General features: G+C 35.2%; 1 protein-coding gene across 1 annotated transcript in view; it reads left to right on the plus strand.

The window, feature by feature from the left end:
• ATP9B (ATPase, class II, type 9B) overlaps window positions 1-25,145 on the plus strand; it is a 161,932-nt gene that overhangs the window by 83,035 nt on the left and 53,752 nt on the right. Inside the window, exons 10-11 of the mRNA XM_009324471.1 lie at window positions 1,644-1,720; window positions 23,815-23,975. Coding sequence (XP_009322746.1) covers window positions 1,644-1,720; window positions 23,815-23,975 — 238 coding nt within the window. The remainder of the gene's footprint in view (window positions 1-1,643; window positions 1,721-23,814; window positions 23,976-25,145) is intronic.

Below are 25,145 nucleotides of genomic sequence, written 5' to 3' on the forward strand. Positions count from 1 at the left end.
AAAATTATGATCAAAATTCAGTAGTCAAAATGGTTTCAAAGGTGAAAGATAAAATCCAACTTTTCAAGGAGCAAAATACAAGACAAGCAGGTCAGCTTGTTTTCCTGAGCTGCAGCAGCCTAGCCAGGTGAAACTTAGTGGAAATGTGCCAGCTGGAATGGAGGAGTCCTCCCCAGCTTTTGCTGAACTAAGGAGCTACAAAGGCAGAGATTGTTGGGGTGTGCAGGAGGAGATTCCCTCCAGGATATCGTCCAGTGTGTTCTGACCATTGGACAGAGGTCAGCTCGGAGGATCACTCTGAAGTGCCCCGAAGGGATATGGGCATTGGTTGGAGACAAGTAGAGAGAGTTCGGAAATTATGGATCAATGACTATTCTTTTACAAAAGGCAGGAGGAATTTTGGCGTGTGTTGGGGGCATGTTACCTATATACTAATGTGCAGATTTGCATGTGGAACTGTCAGCAGAGGCAAACTGGCTTTGGGGAAAAGGTATGTCAAGGGAAGTCTTAAGAAAAAGCTTTAGGATGGAGAGGAAAATAATAGAAAAACTAATTTTTAATTGTCCAGAAGACGTAATGTATAATCACTGATGTTTTGTATGTGGATTCAAAGTTTTCACTTGCACTCTCATTTTTGAGTAAATGAAACTTCCTTTCTTTAATGCCAACATCTTTAACTGTCAACATCTTTAACTGTCATCTTTTTTTTCTTCATGTGTTCATTCAATTTTTTACGACCTGTTATGCTGCAAGAGTACTGATAGCAGATCTTGCACATTTTCCTGATCGCCAAAGACAAATTAAGTTACTTAATGTCAGACAAATGTGTAATACTTCTACAGTTTTTAAAGTTTTTTGAGCAGGGTGTTTCTGACAAGTTACGTTAATTATTCCTTTACAGCATAAAGACAACAAAAAAATCACATTATTGGTTGTACTGCTGTAAGCCGTTTCAGGTCACTTGAAAAAGTAGTACAAATAAGGATTTTGTTTTGTGCTAGAAAGTGTGATAGTGGCATATTAATAAAAACCTAGATTTTTATTTAATATAGAAATTTATTTAGTGATGCTGAAGCCAAGTTTTCGTATACCATCCAGTAAAAATTGAATAAAAGATAATTGGAACTGGGGAATCATTTTTATAAGTTAATGAATACGAGAATATTTTTGTGTGGGATTCTGTCAAAGTAAGTAATTGGGTGAACTAGATTTTACATCATTATAGATGACAAGAGCTAGCAGGCAATTTGTATATGATGCATTCAGCACCATTGTACTAATTTTTTTATTCCTTGTGAAGGGCAGTTATTTATGCTGTGTGTTAACTTCTGAAAACAGTTGGAGGCAATTTTAAGTTCAAATATAAGTTTTTAACCAGTTACATTGAAAGTATTGTTTCCATTAAAAAGAAGGAAAGCATGTTGTCATTTTTATGGATGTTAATTAAAGAAGTTATAATGATCCATCATAGTCAATTCTGAAAAACAGCATTCACAATGCTATGTACATTGCATAAATGTTGGGGCTTTTTCATACAATTGCTTTGTTTGAGGGACTGTGAATTACTGCAAGTTTTAATTCAGACAAGTTTTCTCTTGACTGCATGACACCTCTGATTTACTTTTTGTTTGTTTGTTTTTCAGGAACTGTAATTGGTGTTGTCATTTACACAGGCAAGGAAACTCGAAGTGTAATGAACACATCCAATCCAAAAAACAAGGTAAGTTAGCCTTACTGTGGGATTTCCTACCTTTGTTTTCATAAAACTTAAAAATAGATGTACCTGAAAACCAAAAATCTACAGGCTCTTACTCTGATCTATTTTGTGTGTGCTGGACTGACTTGAGCTTTGGTATGAGCAGTGAATTCTGCCTCAGTCTCATTTTGGAAGTAAAATTATTCCTCCTTTAGCTAGGAGTGTTACAGGTACTAATGGAAACATTTGTCTTTGAAGTATAAATGCGCATCCTCAGACTTTTATACTTCTATCCACAGCTAAATATTAATTCCCACTTCACTTCTCTCAGATTATTTTACAGTAAAGTATTTGGCCAAAGCTACACAGTAGTTTTAAGGAATGTTTATAACAGACTACTGAAATTTATTCGGGCTCCCAGAGGAAGTAGAGCAAGCTAACTGAGGTTCCAGTCAGTACCCAGAATGTTCTTCCAGGGATTTTTGTAAGCGATGAAAACATTGTAGAGAGATTTGTCTGTTGAAAAGATACCAGAAGTTCGAGTGCTTCCCTCTGTACCAGGTTCTTTCAGTTCAAAACAAAGCAAATAGCTCTTCATTTCATCAGTAATGTTTCTAATGTGAGTTGGGGAGGGCCCTCAATTGTAAAGAAATGAAACTTCAGTATCTTACAACCTAGACCTGTGTTTAGTAAGAAGATACTTAATTATATTAAGAAAGGAAAAAAACCCTTGCAAGAGGTTTAAAAAAAATCAATTGTGACAGGTTGCCATTTTCACGCCATTCATAGTAAGTTGCTCTGAGTAGGAACATCAAGAATGAAATGATAGTACAAATTGCTTGAAGCAGTTATTGCAGTCCCCTGAGTGTATTGATTTGTGTTTCTAATAAAGAGATGTTTTTAAATGTCTCATTGGCAGAGACAGGTGATATGTACCATTACGTGGATTAAGATGGCCTTTTATTATTTTAATCTTTGTAACATACGTTTTAAAATATTAGAGTAAAATGGAACCAGAATGTTTATGGTGCATAATTATTTTCTATTGCATCTGATACAAAGATGAGCTCTTTAGTAACAGCATCTTTCTCTAAGAGTTCTGAACAACTACTGACTAATAAATAATTCTCACAGGTATTTAAAATGAAATTACTTAATATAGTAAATTGATAGGGGAGTATGCATAAATGTAACACGCTTTACCCAAATTCAACAGATTCTAGAGGTGTATTAGATTTTTAGTAAATGTTTGTTAAAATTTTTTTGCATTAATATTTCACACAGAAAATTATGATAAAGGGTAAAAGGATTTGTGTTTAAAATTTCCCTGATGTTTTGAAAATGACTATTAAAATTGTTGCTTCAAATTTTTATCAGCAAAAGATTAAGTAGCAGATAAACCTACAAAAGAGATCCAGCAGCATGTTAACAAGCTGCAGCGTGGTTTGTACTATTATGACAATACATTTACCATCTTTGCTTGCATAATACTTTAATGTTACAGCTCCTAAAAATCAAATGTTGTTCTTTCATCTACAGTGGGAACCTAATTAAACTTATAATTTTCATGAAGCACTAAGAAGTAAAATATTACATGTACACAAGCATGCACATACACAAACTGAGCCAAATCCTAATAATGTTATCTGGCATATATTGCACTATCAGTATATGAACACTGTCTAAAATAATTAGCTTAGTAACAATTCAGAGGAGGTTTGGACTGGACATTAGGAAGCATTTCTTTACTGAGAGGGTGGTCAAACATTGGAACAAGCTTCCTAGAGAGGTGGTTGATGTCCCAAGCCTGTCAGTGTTTGAGGCATTTGGACAACGCCCTTAATAACATGCTTTAACTTTTGGTCAGCCCTGAATTGGTCAGGGAGTTGGACTAGATGATCGTTGTAGGTCACTTCCAACTGAAATAGCCCATTCTATTCTAATTAGAAATCATGCTTTTAAAAAGCATTTATCTGCCACTGATAAAACAGGTGATGCTTGTATAACTAAACTGTATTCAGTAGTTGTCCAAAGGCCTTTCAAGGAGTCATTGACCTATTAAGATGTTCAGTATTCTAAATATGTATATTCACTTGTTCCTTGGAGGTGCTTAGTTCTTCATACCATAGTTAGCTGATAGGAATCTACTAAGTGTGAAGAATGAGGCTTAATATAGTATATGTAAAATTACCTGCTTTAAATGTCTCTGCCTTGGTAGTTGCTCTGTAGAATATTTCAAAAATTTAAAAATTAATCTTACACTGAGCAGGTGAAGACCTTCTCTAGAGCCTGTTTTCTACATCAGCTACATCAGCTCTGCATCAACTGTCTTTCAAATTATTCTGTAAATGCGTAAATGAGTCTTGTATGTACCAATTGCTCAACAAGAATATGGGTGTGGGGTTTTTCTCTCTATGGACTGAACATCGTTGTTTAAAGTAACATGACCAGTAGGGATGGATTTGGGAACTGAAAACAGAAAAACACTTAAGGCTATCACAGATGAGTAAGTGATAAAATGCAATGCTTCGGTGTAAAAAATACTTGTCAACATTTAGTTTTAATTCTACCTTTCTGTGGAGTTAGCATCTTACTGTCTCTGTATCTTCTACCATGGGGTGAGATTGGTTTGTGTACTTCTGTAAGATACACTTGCTGCCTGTAGGTGATATTCTGTGCTAGTTAGCCTTGCAGCAGGTAGACAAGCAGTAGTCAGTTCATTCCTCCTCTGTGTATTTGAGTAGGGGAACCTTCCTGTGTTTTCTTAAGCTTGACAATAATGATTACGTGTTGGATAGGGTATGTAGCATTAGGAGCCAAAAGGAGGGCAAAGGGAGTCTAAAATAGTCTTTGAGATTAGAAGATGTATTACAGTTGAGAGATTAAAGATTCGAACATTTAAAAAAAAAAATCTGCACCTAACTGTTGCTGAAACAAAATTGAAATTAAATTGATCAGTTGTGATACTGCTGCAAACTCGAGAGGAGGTAAGTCAGCACCCTCTTCTGCTTTAGGGAATAATTGTTCTAAATACTTTTTGGAACTGATTTTAAATGGCAGACTGTCTCTCTCTGCTGCTCTTTGAAAACATATAAAAATAATATTCTAGAGATTTTCCTGTAAAATGTGTTGATATGCTCTTGTTGGGAATATAGTTCAGTGATGCTCGTGTCTCCTGGCTTTGGGAGAAAGCAAACACTGAGATCTACGATTCTCAATTTACACTGCCAAACTGAAACTTCTATGTCTCTATTCCTCTCTTCATTGAAATACAGATTGTTGTATTCAGTTGTATTTCTTGCTGGAGTATAACATTACTGCTGTACTTTGTACTATAAACTGTGTTTTTCTAATGGCAAATTTTTAGTTTTCCTGCTTAAGGGTAGATGCTTTTTGACTAAACCAATATTAAAATTTAGAGATGCAGACCTGCTCTATAAACAGTGAGCAGAAGACTAAAATTGAAATAAGTTTAAGCAAACTTGCATGTGAAAAATTGTGAAATGTATGTACCTGTTCAAGCATGTGGTTTATCTGTATGTTAAACGTAGAAGTATTTATTGTGTTTGAAGTATTTAGTCATTCAAGCAACAATTTTCTTAACTTAAAGTCAACACTTTGTTGTTTTATTACAATTATAAAAATTGTTTCATTGCCTAAGGATGCAGACACGGTCTGAAAAACACAAAGAGAGAGAAGAGAATTTTCTTAATGGATCAAGTCAATGTGTTTTTAATTCCAAACAATATAAAGAAAAATTATTTCTGACAAGGTTTAATTTCAGTCTAAAATGATACATATTCTGTGCTTTAGATAAATTTAGAAATGGTAACATCAACATTATTATAGTGTAATGACTCTCTGCATTTTACCTCATTGGCAGTCACATCAGCTTACTCAGGAATGCAGTTCCAGCCTTAAAAAAAAAAAAAAAAAATCAGATTGAATTGTGCTCCACACAATGCTGTAATCAGTAATCAATCCTATTTAGATAGATATTCTTAAACCTTGGCTTTCTGGATGGAGTTGGACTTGTCAATGCTAAAGGTCATTTATAGGTGTTAATTAACCAAGAGGGAAATTAACAAACTAAGGTTATTTATTTATTTTGTCTGGCATTTTGCAGTGTTCTCATTCTTACCTATTTAAAGGGCAGAATAGTTTCTTGTTATCTAAATTTAGAATTGCTTTTGCAGTTTTGGTCTTCATAGAAAGCAAGATTGTTAGTACAGCCCTTTTTGCAAATGTGGCCTTTTTCCATCAGTGGCAACAGATTTTGGGGGTGAAGTTTAAAAAAACGCAATATACTTGGAGGGAGAGGGAAATAAATTCGAGGGAATGTATTTTGTGTACTAGGATTGAAACATTAAAATTACTTGGGCTATGCAAGATATATATACACTCAGAATGTGCACAGTAATGCATCAAAATGAGTAGAAATTATCTTAAATTGAACTCCTGAGAAATCAGTAGCCACTGTAAAGGAGCTACAGCATGTAATCTGCCTAGTGTGCTTCAGATTAGTACAAAAATAGTTTTTATATTGCTAATCCTTACAAGCAGCATTCAAAACACTTAATTTTTTTTGCCTTATATTATGGAATTCTACATCTGCTGTTATGTTTTAACATCAGAAGTAAAACTTCATAGTAACCATTCAGTGTTCATCAAAATACTAATACTGTTTTTTCCCTAATTCTTAACTAGCCTGAAAGCTAAATACTACGTCTTGTGGTTGGTGCTTTGCTGATTTTGTAAATGTTGTTTGCTTGGGTTTTTTTTTTTAAACAAATGAGAATCTAAGAACTGGTATTGTTTTTCTTTTTTGTGTGTGTGTTGCCCTTGGTTATTTGAAAATGGCCTCACTGGTGAGCCTTGAAGTAGTAAAAAAATATTTCTATTCTGGTAAACTGAGGCAAAATAACTTCACCTCTCTCTCTCTCTCCCCTCCCACAAAACTACTCTTCCTAGTATTTTGTGACCAAATTGACTTCTCTGCATTTAAAAGGCTTCTCTATTCTTGTCCTTCTCTCCCCCCCATTTTATGAGAATAATTTTTGAAAAATATTTCCTAAAAAAGGACACCCCCCCATCCACTTTTTTATTTGGAGTGAAATAGAGTGGCTGGAGCAGATTCATGTTCCCAGAAATTGATACCACTTCACTAATTTACCCATTCAGCATAGCACTTTCAATACTCAAAATATATGCTTCTCCTGCCTTGACACACTTCCTTGAACATCCTTAAATTTGGTTGTCCAACATCTTGAGTTGCATTAGTAAGCCATTCTTATCTGTTCCACCTCAAAGGCTGACATTCGTGAGTCCGACTTGCATTTCTGTTCATGAGTACCTATGTTAACATTAGTAGCTCTTCTGTACTATGCCACCAGTCTTCTCCATAACAGAAGTAGAATCACATCATGAGTCTTGCGTGTTGGTATAGACCGAGGGAAGATGCTCCATGAAATCCCCTGTCAGATAATGCAGACAAGAATTTGCTGTTACCTAAAGAGCTTCAGAAGGGCCTTAGAAATGCATTGACTTTATCCTGCTGCTACACTGGTATGCAAGGGCTTCATAACTTCACTTGCATGTTTCTCTTATTAAATTGATAATTTGATGTTCACAGTCTATTTGAGAAGAACGGCTTTCTGTGGCTGTATGCCTGTAGGACCTAGGATAAAAACAGAATGTTGAAAACTGTTATGTGGCTCTTAGTGACAATTTCAAGGATTTATAAGAAGAAAAGGGTTTATGTAGCACTTTTTATTGGAGTATGGTCTGCTGTGCTTAATCCTAAAAAGTTCTCTTTGTATGGGATAAAATGCAGGAAGCTGTCACCTACACGTAGTAATCATAGAATCATAGAATCATTAAGGTTGGAAAAGACCTCTAAGATCATCGAGTCCAACCATCAACCCAACACCACCAGGCCCACTAAACCATGTCCCTAAGCACCTCATCTACCCGTCTTTTAAATACTTCCAGAGATGGTGACTCAATCACTTCCCTGGGCAGCCTGGTCCAATGTTTAACCACTCTTTCAGTAAAGAAATTTTTCCTTACATCCAATCTAAACCTCCCCTGGCGCAACTTGAGGCCATTTCCTCTCGTCCTTTCGCCAGTTACTTGGGAGAAGAGACCGGCACCCACCTCGCTACAACCTCCTTTCAGGTAGTTGTAGAGAGCAATGAGGTCTCCCCTCAGCCTCCTTTTCTCCAGGCTAAACAACCCCAGCTCCCTCAGCCGCTCCTCATAAGACTTGTTCTCCAGACCCCTCACCAGCCTCGTTGCCCTTCTCTGGACAGTAAGTAGTTACTTACTACAGTAAGTAGTCCCCAAACTTAGTTTGTCCCCTGTACCCAGAGCTTCTGTCCAAGTGCTTAAGCACCATCTTCCCTTGAAGTATGAGAATCCCTTCCGTGTATGGGAGAATTGTTGGGATTAGGCCATGAGGAAATACATGTAATGTAGTATTGGTGCTTTTCTCTCCATGTGCTCTCATCTCTGAGCAAAGGAAGGAAATTAGCGAAAGATGGAAAAATAGAGTAGCCCCTCCCAAAGACTAGAGTGTCTCAGTGAGACGGATGGAACAGTGTTAGGTTAGGAGGAGGACAAAAGGTGTCTTTCTGGAAAAGTTTGGAAAGAAAGAGCTGAACAGCAGAGGAGCCACCCTTGTTCTTCCAAAACCGGGATTGGAATGTAGGAACGTTGATGCTTGGAAATGGTCAGCAGTGTTTTGGCAAACCAAAACCAAAATTTGTGTCCTTCACTCTGAGCCAGAAAGAGTATGTACCTACTATCATTACCAGTAACTCCATTAAGTGAAATAGCAAAAGTGTGGAAGTGGGGATTTCAATCTTCAGATGACTAGTATGGAAAAAGTATAGTTCCACATAAAGCAACTGAGGTTTTCAGTTTTCTTTCATGTATAGAAAACTGGAAGAATACTGGATTTATATCACTATATTAAAACAATAAGAAAGCAGTAAGACTGAAAGTCTTGATTGACTACTTTGAGTGCATATGTGAACAGAATTCACTTAATGCAAACTAATACGTTGTACCAGATTTTTTTGTACACTCCTATATTTTATTTGCAGCATGCTCTACAACTTTTGCAGTTGCTTCTTCTCAGACACTTGGTAGGGCATTTTTATCCACATTACCAGTGCTTCTCAAATACCAGTGTTTTTTTATACTCTTCTTTACATTCTTCTCTCCAAAAGTAATAAAATGGTAATACCACAAATGGGAAACTGGGGCACAAGAGATCCAAGTGGGGAGGGGGGGGCACCACAAACAAAAAGCAGTAACTGAGGGTGGTCACTTTAAGGTATTGGACTTCATTTCTCATACAACATAGCGTTTCATAGTACTGTTATATCTCAAATACTGCTACTGGTGGGTTTGCATGCACATGATGTCTGTAGCCTTAGAGCAAACTTGATCCTAATGTATTTTCTTTGGCATCTGGAAAATAATATTAGATCATCACTTTCTTATCTACTTTGCTGCTATCCCTGGGCTAGAGAATAAGTTGTTCCATGATGTGGCCTGCTATCAATTCACAAGTTAAAGTCCCAGAATAACCTGTGCCCTAACTTCTAATTTGTTCTGAAAGCAACAATTAAACATACTATGCAACTGGTATACCAACTTGTGTGATAGGTCTTTTCTGGCTACATGTAATTTAGCATGGTGCACTGCCTTGCTATGCGGTGTCTGAGTCACCCAGCCTAACTGCTGCTCGAGTACTGAACTGAAGAGATTATCTGTACTATATTATGGTACTGTGCTACGTGGGACATGGATGTTGAATCAACATTTCTACTTCACACCCGGTACCACTTGCTGTTTACAATCCTACTGCAAGGCAAAGTATGTGCAACAATATACTATTTAGCTCTAAACAAAATAATTGTTTTATAACAATATACAAAACAAGGGAATGGCTCTTCGGTAGTGAGAAAGAATTCTCACTGTACCTTAGGTAAATTTCTGGGTTTACTGTATATGTTAGAGTTAGTGGCAAACTTCCATTGATTTCACTTAGCCCAAGAATTTATTCATAGCTGTAAAATTCCTACAACGTTAAATTCATTTCCTATTGTAAGAATATAGGAGGATAAAAATTGATGTGTTCCAGAATGTGAATGACTAGCCATAAGCCATGTCTAATTCAGAGTCCTAAATTTTTGTGGTTTTCACCAAGAATTTTACTTGATGATGTTCTGAGATACATCGCTTCCCATTTTAGAGACTCCCATTAAAAGGTGCTTGGATTTTGTTCTCTTTTAGTATGTTTTAAACATGAATATGTTAGAATTTGGCTCAGCAGCTCAACGTCATTTCACACCAGTGTTTGAGGAAGGATCAGTGGTGGAGTACACCATTTCTGCAGTAGTCCTTAAAGTAGATTAATCTCACAAAACAGTCTGAGCAACTCTTAAAATAGATCAAGTTACAGAATAGCAACAACTTGTTGCTTATTCATCAGAAATACGGTGTATTTTACCTGTAGCAAACTAGGCTAAAATTATTTTTGGTAAAATACAGAAACAATTTGAAGTTTTGTCGTTCTACAGAAGACAATGCAAAAGGGAGATTCCTTGTGTAGTTGGCTTGTGTGGAGTATCCCAGTGAGCTGTTAAAAGAGGCAGTCCCTGATGTCTGTTTCCTCTCAGCTGCTGCCTCCACTGCTGCTAATCAGTTGCAGGAGTTTGCTTTTTCACTTGCATTGCTCCTTACAGCTTTGTTGCCATTCATAGTTAATCATGCCATTGGCAAAATGCAGCTGCTGGGAGGTGGAGAGGGTAGGGGCAAAGGGCACTGTCTCTCAGATGATACTTGTAACCTCATCTGATTGCTTAGAACTGCACCACCTTCATAATGCTCTGCCTGCGAGGCTGTGCTGGCAGTGTGCAAGCCAAAGCAGTGGTAACCAAAATACTGACAGCGTGGAAATAGATCATTATACCCCTAATGCAGGAAAACACATGTTCTGTGTATCAGGTGTTTGTTAATAAGAGCAATGTACCACAGTTGGAACTGATTTTTGTGTGTATTTTTTTCATTGTGGAATTGTACTAGCCAAAGCGGTGGTAACCAAAATACTGACAGTGTGGAAATAGATCGTTATGTGTTTTCCTGCATTAGGGGTATGTTCTGTGTATCAGGTGTTTGTTAATAAGAGCAATGTACCACAGTTGGCACTGATTTTTGTGTGTATTTTTTTCATTGTGGAATTGTACTATATGCTTTCCTTAAAGATGCACACACACGCATTCCTGAAACTTACAGTTCTAAAAACTTGAGACTGCAACTGTGTAAGAAGTCAGGTGTGCCTAATATCTTTATTGAATAACTCTAGTGACTATTAGAAAAGCCTATATAATTTTTCTTTTGCATCATTTCCATAATTTGTACAATTCTTTTCATATTTTTCTGAATTTGCTCTTTTTTTCAAATATGGAAAGGAATTATATAAAGAGGAATAGAAAGATCAGTTTTTGTGGTGAGTATGCTCAAAATACAGTAATTTTTTTTGTTATTATGAAAGAGGGATGTCTTAAATGTCAGAAACTAGGATCTTTCAGAGACCTCAGAGCATTCTTGAAATAGACACTCATCTGATGTTCAAGTCTTTTATTTGGATGCTTTACAGGCATTATTTTGTAGCTGGCTAGCCTTTTTTTTGTGTAGAGCAAGTACAGAAAAACAGATCTTCTGTGTGTTTTCACTTATGAGACTTCTTAATTTATGCAGCTGAAGTCTGATGTATTTCCCTAAGTACTGGAGGCTCAGTAACCATCATGATTCACATGACTTGAAATCTTAGTCTACAGTGATGAATATCTAGAGGAAAAGTTCTATACATATCAGGACATAGTATTTGTTTTGATATAGGCTGAACATAGTGATCATAACTAAGATAATTTGCTTAGTTCTGTTTGCACCCTTAAAGTAACAAGCTTGTCATATTCTTAACAAATATGATCTTTGCCCTTCTTTTTTACCTTAGTTCAGAGTGAAAGCCTGTGGATAGATTTAGCATTAAAATCAGCATTCCAGCTTGTACTGGATGAAAATAATGTGGTTTAGATTGTGGATTAGTTTGCAAAGAGTGGATTGCTCTTCATATTCTTAAAGCTAATTCTCTTCCCATCATATCTTTTGGAATGTATCCCAAAACACTGTTTATACAAAACAGCGTTCAGTTTCATTTCTTTTATGATTTGGAGACTTTGTGGAATCTTTTCTTAATCTCATAGTCTCCAAGGAATCCACTCAAGTATTTTCTTTTATAAAAGCAAAGATAGATGACTTGTGACTCAGCTGAAAATAAGATTCTTACTGATGCTTTCAGGGTTTGAGGGATAGGCTTTTTTCTTCCTATCACATAGAGCTTTTTTTCTAGTTTAAGTTTGAAAGTGGTTGGGCAGTTGTTTATTTCCTTTTTTTTGAAGGAACCGTTGAAAAATTTTTTGATTCACTGTGTTTTAATTGCCTACTGTACGTATGGTCTCTGTTTCTCAATGTGACTCTGCCAGCACCAGTCCGCTGCTTTGTATTGCATATCCCTTTCTTCTGACTACTTCCCCCCTTGGCTTGTTCTGCTTCTCCACCCTATTACTCGGGTCTCTCTAATATTTTTAGTAGTTCCACCTACCGCTTTCTTTTTTGGATCTCCACACAAATCTTACCCATCCTTGGTTTTCTCTGACCATGCAGCACCTTTGTGAAGAAGAAAGTCTAATTCTTTGATGAGCTGAAATTGTCAAAGAATATTCTTCATCTGTCACAGTTCGTTTACCTTGAAAAATACTGTCTTGCTTAATTTGCACTCATTGTGCAACAATGAAGATCATGATCCTGGTTCACTTCTTCAGTTCTGTCTGCATCCTTCCATGTGCTGCTTCCTCCCTAGCCTATCCAGCACTGTCACCTTCCTTTTAAAACTTCTCTCAGTGCAACTCATGTATCTGTCATCTGCTCTGCTATCAGGTTGTTGGCTTCAACTTGTGAATGCATGGTTGATTTCTTAATGGTTTTATGCGTGGAAAGAGATTCACCATAAGCAGCTGAGTAGCCATTTCATTGACCTTCTCTAAATACACCTTTGAAATTCCCTGCTGTCACATTTACCCGAAGGTTCTCTGGCTGTATGGCCACCTCTTATTCTCACTTTTGGGTTTTTGTTTCAGCTATCACTGTATCATTACTTTCTCCTTTACACTCAAATCAACTTGGCTTTTTCCTTGGCTTGTTGAGGTAGTTTATGCAGTACCTAGTGCAGGGCTGTGCTCCATGTAAGGAGACCTCTCTCTGGATTTGCAGTTTAAAAAAAATGAAGCAAATCTGTGTGTATTTACAGATCCAGGGGTGTGGTTGGGGGGAATTAATTTTTGTGAATGAGATGCACCTAATTGTGCTTGAGCTGTGAAACAATACTCTTGAGTGCACTGGGCAGAAGTGTGAAGGAGTACCCATTAAAGCATTGTATTCCATGTACGCATCTTCCCCTGGCCTTTTTTATCCCTTTGCATCAAAGCATGTGTTCAGTCAGTTTCTTATTCTTGTAATGAGCAAAAAGTATGTTTATCTAGCCCTTCCTGTGTGACACAGGTTTGAATTGTTTAACAAATACATTAGCTGGTGTTCTTACTAGTTTTGTAATGACTCTCCCCATTGTGAGGTTAGATTCACTCTCTATGTACGGTCTTATTTTTAAATATATTTAATTCTGTAAACAATAGGTGAGCTTTTAATGCCTTGCATAGTATTTTATATTTGACTTTGACCTTTCAGTTTTCTTTAAGAACCTGAATAATTTATTTCTGAGTACTTAGGAGTTTTATAGTCATACTACACAACAGTTTCCTTGTGGAAGGTTTGCTAGGTTCCAATGACCCTTAGCTGCCATCTGGTACAAATTCAAAGTGCTTCTGTCATCTGCTGCTAATTGCTGTCACCTGCATATTGCAGTCACTCTGAGCAACTTGGATTGCAGTAAAGCAGGAAGCATACTGCTTTGTATAGCTGCAATCTATCAATAATACCCATGATTTCTTTATTAATATTAATTTAATAATAAATGAAGTACATCATGAAATGGCATGAATTAATACAAATTGCATTTCATGTTTATTTTCATGACTTTCAGGGTTTAGTCTGACATCCAAAAATGTGTGTAGATTTGTGTTATGAATATATTATTTCAGTATTCTTCAGCCTGTTTATTCTGGTAAGATTGTTCCAACTGAATCTTACAGAAGAGTTCTTTAATCTTTTTTGTAAGCTGATAAGCTTTAGTCAGGGCACTAGCCTACAGCACCATATTATATTAATGTATTTTACTTGTAATTTAGAGAACAAGAAGAATATCCTGATCTGAAGGCTAAACTGTCCCCTGTGGCACTTGCACAGCTGATAATCGTGAACTAGAAAGATGTGTATATAAAATATTTTACAAAATGAAAAGCCAGCTTTCTTTCCCTTCATCCTGTTGCTTCCTGACATGCATCATTAAACCTTATTAGCTACTTCCTTTTACAAAGATTCTTGTAGTCTTGAACATTGCATATTAACATTTTCTGCCCCTCCAACTGGAAATTATTTGCTTTATTGTAGAGTGTCAACTTGCTCTAGTTTCTGATGCGTTCTAATTGGTACTTTAGAGTATAATCATAGTGAAATACCACTCCATGCATTTCTTTATTTGGAAATTAATACAGACCTTTTCACTTTATCTGTCAATCTGGGCAACTTCTCACACAATTCCCAACTGTTGGGATTGCTTACAAACCATTAAGTATGAAATAGTTCTTAAAATGTCTTTAGGAATATAAACACAAAAAGCAGGAGTTCACTTTTGTGGTAAGATTTTTTTTTTTTTAATGCTGACCTAATAGTAATAAGGCTATTTCAGCTGATAACTTTAATGTTGACAAAATCCTCAAAAATGTAGTAATATAATAAAGTTCATTTTTTTGCAGATGAAATTTTGTTTAAAAAAACCACGACCCGGTGCACATGCACATGAACACACACCACTTGATTACTGAATCTTGATACTGAATTTCAACTCTCAAACCTTAGGAAAGCAGAATTTTTGAAGTATTATGCTCTCTGTGGATAAAACCAGATTTGTAATTAATTACAAAAATCAAAATATGTGTTATGTATATGCATTTGTACATGTTTACAACTCAGGTATTTGAACAGAAAGACAATGAATTACTTCTGATCTCTATGAACAAGGTTGTGGGCAATATTATTCCAGAACCTTATTTGTTTGCATGATCCCAATAAGAATAATTTCAAGGCAACATGTTCTACTGAATTCTCTCTAAACATATTTTGTGTTTACTTTAGGACTGGAGGCACAAATAGCATAGAAATTATATAAATTCTGAATAATATGTAACCATATAGAGAAAAAACCCTAAGAACAGTCTTAACGGTCTTTTTGTTGATACTCCTCTTCGAAAAATTTTGATACTTATTCCAGAAGGCCAGTTTTATTTGTAAATACATCAGTGTATTAAAATTGAGCTAGAAACTCTGGATTTTATGTCATAATTTCTACTACATAGTTGAGTCTCAAAATTGGTGTTTTTACATAATACTAGTGAGAAGTTGCACATCAAATCTGATCTAGAAGTCTCCATTGAGAAAAGTTGTTTTTCCTGTGCCTTAAATGGTTGTGGACGTTTGCTCTGGACCTATTTTGAGTATTCCTACTCAGGCTTCCCCCATCACCCCTTCTTTGGCATTTTCCCCTGTATTCTGACGTGATTAATCTTCAAGGAGACTACTGCTTCTTTCCATCATATTGAGCAGCTTTCAAGCTCCTTGTGTTTCATTTTAAGCTACAAATAAAAACATGTACAACTTTTCCTTCCAAAATGCAGCTTAGACATTTTTAAAACATTTCTTCGCAGCTTGCATACAAACAAGATTTTATAATCAAGAATAGCTAGGGACAGAGACAAAAGTTTGATGGAGTCAGAATGCTCTGTCTTTTTCTTGGCTGGGATTCTGATAGCCAGAAATAATCTAACTTACAAATTTCCTTCTCATATTTTCTTTCTGCATTCTTAAATATTATTATATACAATTACATATTCATATTCCTTATGAATAGCATTCAGATATAAATGCTTTGAGACAAACTCTGAGATGTGTGTTTGTTTAGTTTTTTTAACCTGATTTCCTGTGGAAGAAGACCTAGGTGGTTGTGTTTGTATCTGGACCTGTGCTGAGACAGGTTGGATAATGGAGTTGAGGTATACACAGTGGAGGAGGAGGGAGATTCCAGAAGTGCTCCACCAATGAAAGAATCGCTGCATGCTGCCAGTGGAGATCATTTTAATTCCTCCTTCAGTTTTTATTTATTCACTTGGATATATTAGTGAATCCAATCTTCAGAAGGTTTCCTCAGTCACTTTAATCGTCTGTGTATTGTGTGTATCATATTACTTCAATTACACTTCCATGAAGAAAGGTTGCAGCTCTGATTTCCATGTATTTTTATGGCATAAGCACCAACTTAATGTGTGCCACTGTTTCCTGATGAATTTTTGTCCCCAACTTTCTTGTAACTTTTAAAATAGCAAGGTACAATGAAAAAAAAAAAGCCTGTAATTTGCATGGAAAGGAATTTTAAAATGCAGTTCTCAATTTAACCTTGAGAAAGATGGAAGAAAAAAACCCACCCTGTTAACTGTCTTTAAGCTTACTGTTGATTTGGAATAAAATGAAATGGTAAAACTTAAAGCAAGCTTAAACTTCATGGGTTCTTGGCTGCATTTATTTAATTGAATTATTAATGGAAAAATTGCCATGTGTGTTTCGATATCTTTAGCTCTGACCTCTCTTCCCCTAGCCCTGTTGTGAGATAAACTCTTTAAAAACTGTAATAATCCCTGCTAATAGCTTAGTCTAGACAGTCTATGAGGAGCTGAGTTACTGACACCTTATTTTTAATGTAGAGTAAGCAAATGTTGGATTTCGTTAAATACATGTTTTCAAGTGTTTGCTTAATTTCAAAGATGTCTTTGAAAAAGCTACAAGGTTCTCATACCATTTATGAAATCTTATTAAACATACAGTGTAACATATGTAAAAACCAGAAACTCAGTCCCTGCAGTGACAAAAAGAAATGTGTGCAGCTTTCTGTATGAAAAAGTTATTTAGACCAGTCTGCTGCATGGTCTGAAGTGTAGCTATATTAGAATTTCCAAAATTTACAAAAATGAAAGAGCTAGCTGTTGCAATCAGTTTGTTAGGTCCCTTTTATAATTGTTTTTCTTGAAGGAAGTAGTACCTCTTACTGAGCTATTTTACTTTTTTTTTTTACATGTATCACCATTTTTAATATTTATTTATTTATATAATTGCAAATGCTACCCAGTAAAAACTTTGGGACCAGTTCTTCCCATGCTAGTGTTGCAGTTACTTTGGCAAAGCTAATTATTTTCATCTGTGAGAGAGTAAGCCATGTTTTTTTAATCTACTCAGATTTGAAAAAATGCCATCTCCATTGAGTATGCTTTAATAATAGTGTGTAATGTGTAAAGCTGCTTAGTCTGTATACTGACCGTTAAAAGAACGGATTACATGACAATATGCTAGAAAAGTCTTGAATTGAATCTGGTGATGATCAAACTTAAAGAAGATATAACAAGCATTTGTAAAAGTTACAGATGAAATATAAATTTGAAGATAGTGTTTCACTGTAAAATCAAACATCTTTAAATCCTGATCTTTTTTTCCCCCCAGAATTCCGTGTCTTACCAATTTTGATCAGATGCAAGGAGGATTGTGAGCACTTAGAAACTCTGAATGGCTTCTGTATGAAATCTTGTGCACCTAGATTGTTTTAAATTGAAATAATGGATGTCTTAAGAGTTGCGCTGTGTGAATGCTTTTGGTTGTTGAAGTCTCCAATATGATGAGTTAGCTTAGATTATTGAAGTAATTATTCTAAATGGATGGGTGGTCTTGAGAAAACGTTTTCAATTGATAGCTTCTAATAGGAGGAGGGTACGTTACTAATACAGCACAATCCCTATATGAATGCCAGAGTTTAAGGAGCCATTAACCTTTTCAGTTTGTTAATATGCTCTGTGCACATTTTTATCTTTCTTGTGTATGACAAGTACATAGCAAAGTTGGAGAACATACGGTCGCACGGCATCTGACTACTGGCACCTTAAGGTGCAAGTCTGACTGTATAAAGGTATGAGAAGTTGTAACTTTTTGCTAAGAAGGAAGTATGATAGTTTCAGTATACAATCTGAATTGTTAAAGTCTTTCGAATAATTAACTCTGAACATTTCAAACTAAACGAGGTAAACGCTCTTGGCCAAGGAAGGTCATGCAGAAATACAGGTCGCCCTGTAAAGGTACAGTGCTGTGCTTGGTACCGCATTACCGACAGAGCTTTTGAAAACGGTAGCTAGCACCAATCTTGAGCACCCTCTGCTGACCAAACTGTACATGGCATTTCTTTAACTGCCGCAAGTCGTCTTTTTAGCCTTCAGTCAAATTAGAGCAAAATACTGAAATATCAATAATCAGATTGCAAATATCAATAATTTGGCTTCATTGTTATATGTAAAGACTGATTCTAAAAAAAGACATCAGATCGAAGAATGTTTAGAGACATTGGGATAGTTGAGCAAACTGCAAAAGTGTTAATGAAAACCAGATTTATAGTCAACTGGATATTAAGAATGGGTCACCTTCAATTTCTCTCATTTTGCTCTTTTGAAACGTAATGTTTTACTACAGATACAGTAAATTGTTGGTGTTAGAATAAACCAGGACACAATTGAAAAAGAAGACACACTTAAGAAGGTTATGAAATCTGTGGCCAGTATTTGTCAAAATAACTGCCTTACTTCAAGCAACTGAGTTCACTATTTAAGTACAGTTGTGGATATAGCTCACTTACAGTTTTTATTGTAATAGACCGAACTAGAGAGGGCTAAGCACCTCTAAAAACCTGGGGAGGACTTTCAGGTTTCACTTTTGAGTATCCAAACTCAGGTGATGTTGAGTCTGGAAAAGGCAACGATATAAAACGGACAAATAAAGGAGGCAGAGAGAAAAAAAAAGTTTGAGTCTTCGTTTCTCTTAGCATTATAGATATTACTAGCTACAAAAGGGAATTTTGGTTCTAAAGTGGTTAGTTTATTTCAAACATAGATATTATGCAGTTATGAATAGCTTGTTAAAGTAAAAATAGGCAAGTCAGAAGGATAATTTCAAAATGTAATAAACTTATTTTGCTTTTAAAAGCATTTAAACCTCTGTTTTTGAATATGCATCAAAACATTTGAAAAAACATTATCTACTTGTAGCTTACTCTTCCTCCTTTGGGTGATAACCATGTATTTCTTCTTGAGTTTTAAAATATTTCTACTGTTTTAAATGCCTATCTGTTGGATAGGGGCTGTTTTTTGTAAGAATATAGACAAGTAATTGTAATTTGTTTCTTTGGGGATACAATCAATGCTAAATATCTAAAAACGTTTCTTGAAATCAGTGTAGAATAGATGTAATTCAGTTCCATAAACCTGCAATATTAACATAATGCCAAATATTTCAGTTTGGTCAAAGTGATACTGGGTTGCATTAAAGGTAGCATGAAGGATGCATACTTTTTTTGCCAAAGGAAATACAGAAAATGTTACTGGAATCAAATAGACTATTTTCTGGTTATTACTTTTGTATAACTCCACCGAAGTGGACTAAATAATTAAAGTTTATTTCAGTTTTACTAAGTCAAGCAGAACCCCAACACACCACCACGATTATTGCTCTAATTCTAAAATGAATAAAACTTTTAATAGGTTTTTAGTGCTTCAGAAAATGTTTCCAAGGTTTGTCATTGTTGCTCTTGCAGCTAAACAAATGATTGGGATGTTTGAAAATGGATCTGAGAAAAAGCAGGGATAGGTAACTTTTTTCATTAAATGGACACTTTATATATTTCAGTGTTTTCTTTGCTTTTCCTGCCTTTGAATGTACTGCTTAAAAGAATGACTAAGATATTGATTGAAAAGTGTGACATACTGTATGCAAGATTTGGTGGGTTTTATGTTAATCAAGACAGGCTTGTAGAGAAACATTTGTCAGACCATTACTTGAGTACAGTGAATTAAGGAAAGATGCTTCCTAAACTTGAATTCATTTGCTTTACTTGTTTTGATTCATAGTTATATTAGCTTAATGTAGCTACCTGGATTGCTGAGCAGTCAAGAATTTGAATCGTAGGAATAACCTTAGAATTAGGAGACTTAACAAAGAAACATTTCCAGATTCCAAAGTTGCTGTACGTGTTTTTAGTGTCAAAGATTAAAGTAAACAGATAATGGTGTGTCTCTTTAGCCTTTAAACACAGATTAATAATCTATTATTCCTAGGGACTATAGGAAAGGTTTAACAGATTATTGAAGAAAGCCATAGGGGTTCAGATATATGCAGCTAACTGTATATAGTAGTCTATATAAAAATTATTTTTTTAAAAATGATGAAATGCCATGAATTATTTTTCTTAGGCAAAGCTTGTTTTTGTCAGCCCAAAGAAGAAAGATATATTATTTGAATTTTAGTAATTTTAAATACTTACCTTAACTCTTTGCGTAGCTGTTACATGTAAGTTTAGACTAGAATTAATGAAAACATGAATAATTGACTAGTATTCAAGGTTTAATAAAGTAAAGTTCAGAGCATGTATTAAGAATAGGAAAGAAAATTTTTATGTTTGTGGTGCAAATTAAAGCCAAAGTCTATCTCAAACATACATACCATGAAATTTCATTGTAGTCAATATGGTGTTTGTCAGTGCAGAACCAGACTGATTACTGAAATATAATTACCTTCGTGGAGGAATTTGGTTGCGATAGTGCCTTAATACTTCAACAGTGTTAAAGTAGGGTGCTTAAAAAAGGCTATTTATGACCAATTATTTCTAATGCACTTTAAACTGTAATTGAATAAAAAATGATTGCACTAGACTATTTTGAAAAATCTTCACCATTGTGCAACATTTAATTATCAAATTTTGCATTTCAATATTCTAGCATTAAAAAAAAAAATTCTCGTTCTCCAAGAAATATACTTTTTATAACGTTAGAAGAATTGTTCTATTACTACAATAATAGCTTCAGAGGATAACTTTTCCCAAAAGTTAAGCATCTAGGGCAGCAATAGCAATATTGCTGTTCATGTTCTATTTCAGTAGTCAGAAAGGTTTTTTTGTTGCTTTCAACTTTTGCTAATTAAATTAAGATTTTTTTCATAAGATAATGACTTACACCTTGTGGTCCAAAATGTGAAGTTTAGACCTTTAATCATTCCCTCATTCAAAAATAAAGTATTTTAAAAACTTGTAGGCTTTTTTTGGTGCAAGTAGACAATGCCATACTTTTTATTAATGGTATAAGCCATTATTTTACTGAGAACCATTAGCTATTTAAAACTTCGTGCATAAATTAAAGAGGAGCTAAATGGATTTGCAGTTGTTGCCATTAGTAGCATTTTAGATTATACAGGCAATTATTGTGTTCATTATCGTACAGCAGCCCCTTTGCAAAACTATTGTGGTTGTCTTAGACATTATGTACAAATTTTCCCTTGGAGATTAAAATTTCCAGTGGTGTGTTTAATTTTGTTAACACAGTTGTTTCAAATAGAACAAATATTATGACAAGTAGAAGAAAATTTGCTTTTCTAATATGGGAAATAGCAATAAATGTGGAAAATTACTCCAATTTTTAACTCATCTGTTTCTTATATTGTCATAATTATTCTGGTTATGATTACTTTCAAAAGGAAAGAAATCACTTTCTTAAGATATATTTTACAAATGCTTTGATAAAATCACAATGCAGTTAAAATGAAGTTTACCCACTTTTCCAATATTCAGATGAATTTTAGAGAATGTTAGTGAATTTCTACATGAAATGTATCTGGATAATTCAACAGTGTTTCATTAGCTTGAGTGCAGAAGTTGCTAAAGTGGAAAGGCACAGTATTAAACTAATTAAGTATATTTCAGTATATTATAGTAACTAATTTTTGAGAAATGGAGAATGCATTCTATTAAAACCTACTATCTTTGTGTGCCGCCTTAAGTAGGGTTTTGCAATTGCCTTCACTTGCTATAGTGAATGAAAATACTAAAATTTACTATGGCCAATAGTATGATCTGTGTGAAAAAGGATGACATTATTAGTAACAAACTAAATGTTCTTGAGCAAGAGATTTATTGTGTGAAAATTTTTCATCAACTTCTTTATTCTCTTAATATCTCTCCAAACACATTTTTGTTGGTTTCCAAACTTAAATTCACATCTGTCTTCATCAATTAGAAAGGTATTAATGCTTTGAATTAGCAACGTATCAGTGTGCAGTGGACTAAATTTAATGTTTCTGTCCAAAAAGTGGCATTCTTTCCAAAGAAGCTCTTTATTCATTTCTATTCTGGGGTGGGGTTTTTACGGGCGGCGGAGGGGGGAGCTGAGGGGAGAGATAGGCTTTCACTACCATGATGCAGGAAAAAAAAGTGTGAGGTAGTGGTTATGCATATTGCAAGACAGTGATTCTTTATTTTATTACAAAAAAAGACCAACTCTAGAAGGCCAGATTAAATCATTCCTTTCACTTTTTAATGGGATTTGGATGAATAGAGTAAAATATGCACTTTGCATTCATTGATAGCATCTTTAGGTTGAGGTAATTGAGTCTTTTTTCCCTGACTGAATGAATAATGACTTCATCTGATCCTCAGCGAGGCCTGAAACTTAGGCTGCCTTTGTCAACGCAAAAAGATCTGGGCTTTGAAACATGCTCTACTTCCCTGGCTTAATTTTTCTTCATTTTAATCCAAAAACCTATTTTTCTCAATAATTCAAGCATAAACTATGTAGTAGTTGAAGCAGCGGAAATTGCAAGATATTTGTCCTCGTTGTGCTGCTTTTTAAATGCAGCTGATAAATCAGCCGCTGTGGTCTTCAGCTGCCTGGTTCTCTAGGGAAGGGACAGCCCACGTATAAGCAAGATTGCTGGAATTTTTAAGAACTATATTTAAAGTGGCTCTTTTGCAGAATGTTTGTTATCTAAGGAAGTGTTATGTTTTGCTGGTCTTACTGGCAAGACTTGGAGATAAAAGGGGCATCTGTGACGGGGCCTAGGAAACTCTTCCTGACATAATTTTCCCACATATTTTACTGACTACAAGAACATCCCAAAAAGTGTAGTATAAATACTTAGCTTACAGCATACATTATTGAAATGGTGAGAGTCTTAGTTACATAGCTTAAAAATATTTTTTCATGAGAAACAGTGGATGAAAGATAGCCTCTCTTAATGTTTTTGCTGAAATGTTTCTAAATCAAGTACCTCTTTACTCGTGAAAAATTGAAGTTCTGTTCTACTATTTTGGTTTGAAAATGGATGTTCCACTTGATTGTTGTTTTTTATTATTATATTCAATAACTGAAAGCTTCATACAATTAAAAAATATTTCTATTAAATTAGTTCAGATTTACAGACCAGTATGGGAGTATAGTTACAGGCTACAGTACACTAGTGACATGAATGAGAAGGTAGCTCTGTTGCATTTGTCCATTGACACTTGAATCTAACAGGTTTTTGATCTTCTAGCAGTAAATGAGCAGTAGCTACCCTCGAAATATAATATACAGTGCCAGTATTTTTGCTGCATGCATGACAGAAGAAAATTGTTCCTGCTCATTTGTTAATCTTTAATTGTCTTTTCTCCTTGCCCTTCTGTGTTCCTGTCCTGGATCAGGGGATGGGGGAGGGATGTGTCAGGCGTAAAGGCATTCAAAAGGCCTGGCTGGGACAGTTCAGACTGGTTCTGGGAATTGTTATTGTCCTGTAACTAGGGAATATCTGTTGCATGCAAGCATAGGAACAATAATCAATTCAGTTATCAAAATGAAGTTAATAGTTACAAGTGCATGGATTTTAATAGGTAGGAATAAAAAAAGTCAATAATAGCTAATTGTTTGCACCGCAAAAATGTCAATTTAAGAAAAAATCATGACTAACTTGATTTATACTACTTCCTCTAGGTTGGCTTGCTGGACCTGGAGTTGAATCAACTGACCAAAGCCCTGTTTTTGGCTTTAGTTGCACTATCAATTGTTATGGTAACCTTGCAAGGATTTGTAGGCCCATGGTATCGCAACCTTTTCCGGTTCCTCCTCCTGTTTTCCTATATCATCCCAATCAGGTATGTATAGGAATGAAAGAAAAACACAGATGTCTCATATCACTGAATGTGGCTTTCTTGAAATTTATACTTGCTTCTCATTGCGAAGGAAATTGATCTTATCAGGAAGCTGAAGGAGAAGTGCCAACAAATCTGCTGATTCTTGAAGGGTCACTGTACAGAAAACAATACTGTTGTATTTTTTTTGTATAATGTTCATCTTGCTGGAGTAATCAGGATATCTAATCCTTTACTGGCATAAATGTATTAATAAGGATACAATCTTGGTATATTTGAGAACGTGGTTTCAGGAAACGTATTTGAATGAACTTAGGTATATTTTGGAATTTTATTTTTAATGCCTTAAATACTGAAAATACTCAATTTCTCTGGTTAAAATACAGACTTTTTACTACAATGATTAATTTAAATTGAATGGCTGAATAATGTAGGTGCGCTTTCACAATGAGAGGACTTTTAACATGTGTAACCAAGTAGAGACTTGCCCTGAATTAATTAATTCATTAAGCATGAGCACTGTATATTCAAATTGCAGATAAACTGGAACAGGAAATAATATCCATGTGTGTAATCAAGTCTTCTGTGGACACAGAAGTGAGAACACTGACTCTGAAATGAATATTTTTCTTTGAATGGGTATTGCCTTTGCAAAATGGAAATATTCTCTCCTGTTAAAATACCCAGTGTTTAGATTAAGGTGATTGTTATTTTTAGATGCTCTCTGGAACTCTTCAGTTTGAGATAAGTCATTCACTAAGCCCAGTGGCTAGCCACAGAGTTAGCAGCAACTAAACCATAGATAGGTTTAAGACCTATCCCCTCAGGTTTGCACACAATACTTAAATCCATGTAGTACAAGAAAAAAAAAAAAAACAGGAGGATTTCATTAGGTATTTTAATCTAAGCTTACATGACTTCTGTGTTACTGTGTTTGCATTTTTTAAGTACGTGTCTATGTGAAGGGAACAGTATTATATTTGACCAATGTGATACTCAGGAAGTACCTGTCTTAAGGTTTTATAACTTAAAGGACTTGTATTTTTATACCACTTCTGTGTTGCAACAGTTCTGTTGGGAGGTTGAAGGAGAAGGTTCCACCAAATCTGCTGGGGAGTTGAAGAGATTTCATTGTAGAAACTGCTCATCTTAGAACAGTTTCCACTTCCTTTA

This window comes from Pygoscelis adeliae, unplaced genomic scaffold, assembly GCF_000699105.1.
Source record: "Pygoscelis adeliae isolate BGI_AS28 unplaced genomic scaffold, ASM69910v1 Scaffold95, whole genome shotgun sequence".
Taxonomy (NCBI): Eukaryota; Metazoa; Chordata; class Aves; order Sphenisciformes; family Spheniscidae; genus Pygoscelis; species Pygoscelis adeliae.